The sequence below is a fragment of the Sander lucioperca genome, chromosome 12 (genome assembly GCF_008315115.2).
Source record: "Sander lucioperca isolate FBNREF2018 chromosome 12, SLUC_FBN_1.2, whole genome shotgun sequence".
Lineage (NCBI taxonomy): Eukaryota > Metazoa > Chordata > Actinopteri > Perciformes > Percidae > Sander > Sander lucioperca.
The window spans coordinates 2847292-2849531 of record NC_050184.1 but is presented as its reverse complement, the minus strand read 5'-3'; the positions used below and the strand labels follow the sequence as shown (position 1 = coordinate 2849531).

At 40.6% G+C, this 2240-nt stretch overlaps 1 protein-coding gene across 2 annotated transcripts in view; it reads left to right on the top strand.

Annotated features, from left to right (window-relative positions):
- tpk2 (thiamin pyrophosphokinase 2) overlaps positions 1 to 1161 on the top strand; it is a 6011-nt gene extending 4850 nt beyond the window's left edge. For both annotated transcript variants that reach the window (XM_031311489.2, XM_031311487.2), the window contains exon 8: positions 583 to 1161. In XM_031311489.2, coding sequence (XP_031167349.1) covers positions 583 to 632 — 50 coding nt within the window. In that variant the 3' untranslated portion in view covers positions 633 to 1161. The remainder of the gene's footprint in view (positions 1 to 582) is intronic.
- The last annotated feature ends 1079 nt before the right edge of the window (positions 1162 to 2240 follow it).

Below are 2240 nucleotides of genomic sequence, written 5' to 3'. Positions count from 1 at the left end.
GTGTCAAACTCAAGGCCCTCGGGCCAAATCCGGCCCCTCGTAGATTTTGATCCGGCCCGCATATCAATTTAGGTTTACAAAACATTTCAGCCCACCTACTTTTTTTTCTCTCGCTTTTTCAAAGTTTTTGTCACTTTCTTCGAGCTTTTTGTTACTTTATCCGACGATTTTGGCGCTTTCTGTGATTTCTGTGATGTTTTTGTGCTTTTTTTTCTATGATGGCTACCAAACTTGATGACTTTTTTAGGGCTTTATGTCGACTGTCAACTGTAAGTGAGAAGACTAAATGAGACATGCAATCATAAGGTCAAAGATATTTGACTTTTTCAATTAAATAAAAGCATGTCAATAACTTCTACATGTCTGGCCCTTGATGTGATTCTCATTTCCATTGTGGCCTTTAGTGAAATTGAGTTTGACCCCCTGATCTAAATCCTTATGGAGACAATCAGTGGGATTTTTACTTCCAGAACCACACTGTTGAGCTCTATTATAAAATCAGTTAACAACTTCAGATATATATATATATATATATATATTTTTTTTTTAAGTCTTATGTTGATTGTATACCTTTCATTTCAGAACCATGCTATCAGGAATTTGTGGCAGGACTCCATCAGACATTAGAGTGAAGCTGAGGACTGAGCCACCTGGCAGAGGTTTACATTTCTCAAATGTTAGCCTTGCAGCAGCCAACCTAAATGTTATGTCCTCAGGATGTGCTTTGAGAGAAGATCCTCCAAGACTCGACTGAGTCTAGAAACTGCTGACAGCTGAGGGGAGTGACGGGTGAACTGAGTGCTGGATTTGGGACTGAGGTTTTCCCAACAAAACTCTCTGAACATTAAGCTTCCATTCCATAAATTCTCCTTTTCTTCCTCTAGTTAGTCTCGCATTGCCACAGCGCTGCGAAATAAGGCTTGGCTACACCACAGATGCATTCTGGGATAGGAGAAAAAAACGCTCTGGGTTGTTTTCATTTCTTTAAACCAATCACAATCGTCTTGGGCGGCGCTGAGCTCCGGACGCAGCAACGGTGGCTCTGCGGCTTAGTTTCTATATTATATCTGCTTTATTTTGAAGTGCTCATATTATGCTTTTTGGCTTTTTCCCTTTCCTTTATTGTGTTATATATCTTTTTTGTGCATGTTATAGGTTTACAAAGTGAAAAAGCCCAAAGTCCACCCCAAAGGGACTTACCATCTCCAACAGAAAACACTGTTCACAAACTGCTCCAAACAGCTCTATTGTAGTCCAGCCTTTACTTCAGAGACAAACGTGGACACTTTGGAACACACGTTATAATGCTCGCCTAGCTGCTAGCATGGCACGCCCTCATACTCTGCTTCTGACTGGCTAGTAGTCCTTACCTAGCTACTGTCAGGGCACGCTCTCATACTCTGCTTCTGACTGGCTAGTAGTCCTTACCTAGCTACTGTCAGGGCACGCCCTCATACTCTGCTTCTGACTGGCTAGTAGTCCTTACCTAGGTACTGTCAGGGCACGCCCTCATACTCTGCTTCTGACTGGCTAGTAGTCCTTACCTAGCTACTGAGCATGTGCGACTCCCAACAAAGATGTTACAGCAGTGAGAGGTCTCACTCTGTAGCTAAAACAGAGAGCTCAACACACAGGGTGAAAAGAGGAGCTGCAGCAATGTGCAGTACATCAATAATATGTTTTCTGAAAATTAAGAAAAACATGTTTTATATGTGATGTCATGGAGAAATGCTTTACTACCCACAATCCTAAGCGTAACAGTGACGTCTTTGATTGGTGGAGCTCGCTGTCACCATGGGAATGTTAACTGAACCTGCAAACAGCTATCAAGCTGCTTCCATTAAAGTCTGATAGTTTCTGTATAGTCTTGTACCTTTGCATTTTTTTTTTTCAATATGGTTTTTTTTTTTGTGCGCCGAATCAAGTTTTATTGTCACAATTCATCTTTTGGTTTGAAAAATTATGGCTTCAATTTTGTACAGTGGGAGGAATTGCACGGTTGGGAAAAAATAAAGTTTTGAACAAAGTTTGGCTACACAGAATGATTTTTTTGTGATCCACCTGTGAGTGGTGGACAAAAGTGTGACTTATGATAAAAAACTGAAATGGTGTTTAGAGACAAAGCATGTGAGCCGTGAAGCAGACTTTGGTCGTTCTCCGTTACAATTTATTTCCTTTTGAATACATTAAAAAGACAACTGGAGGAATAGGATACATTTGTATACAAAAAAATATTCCTC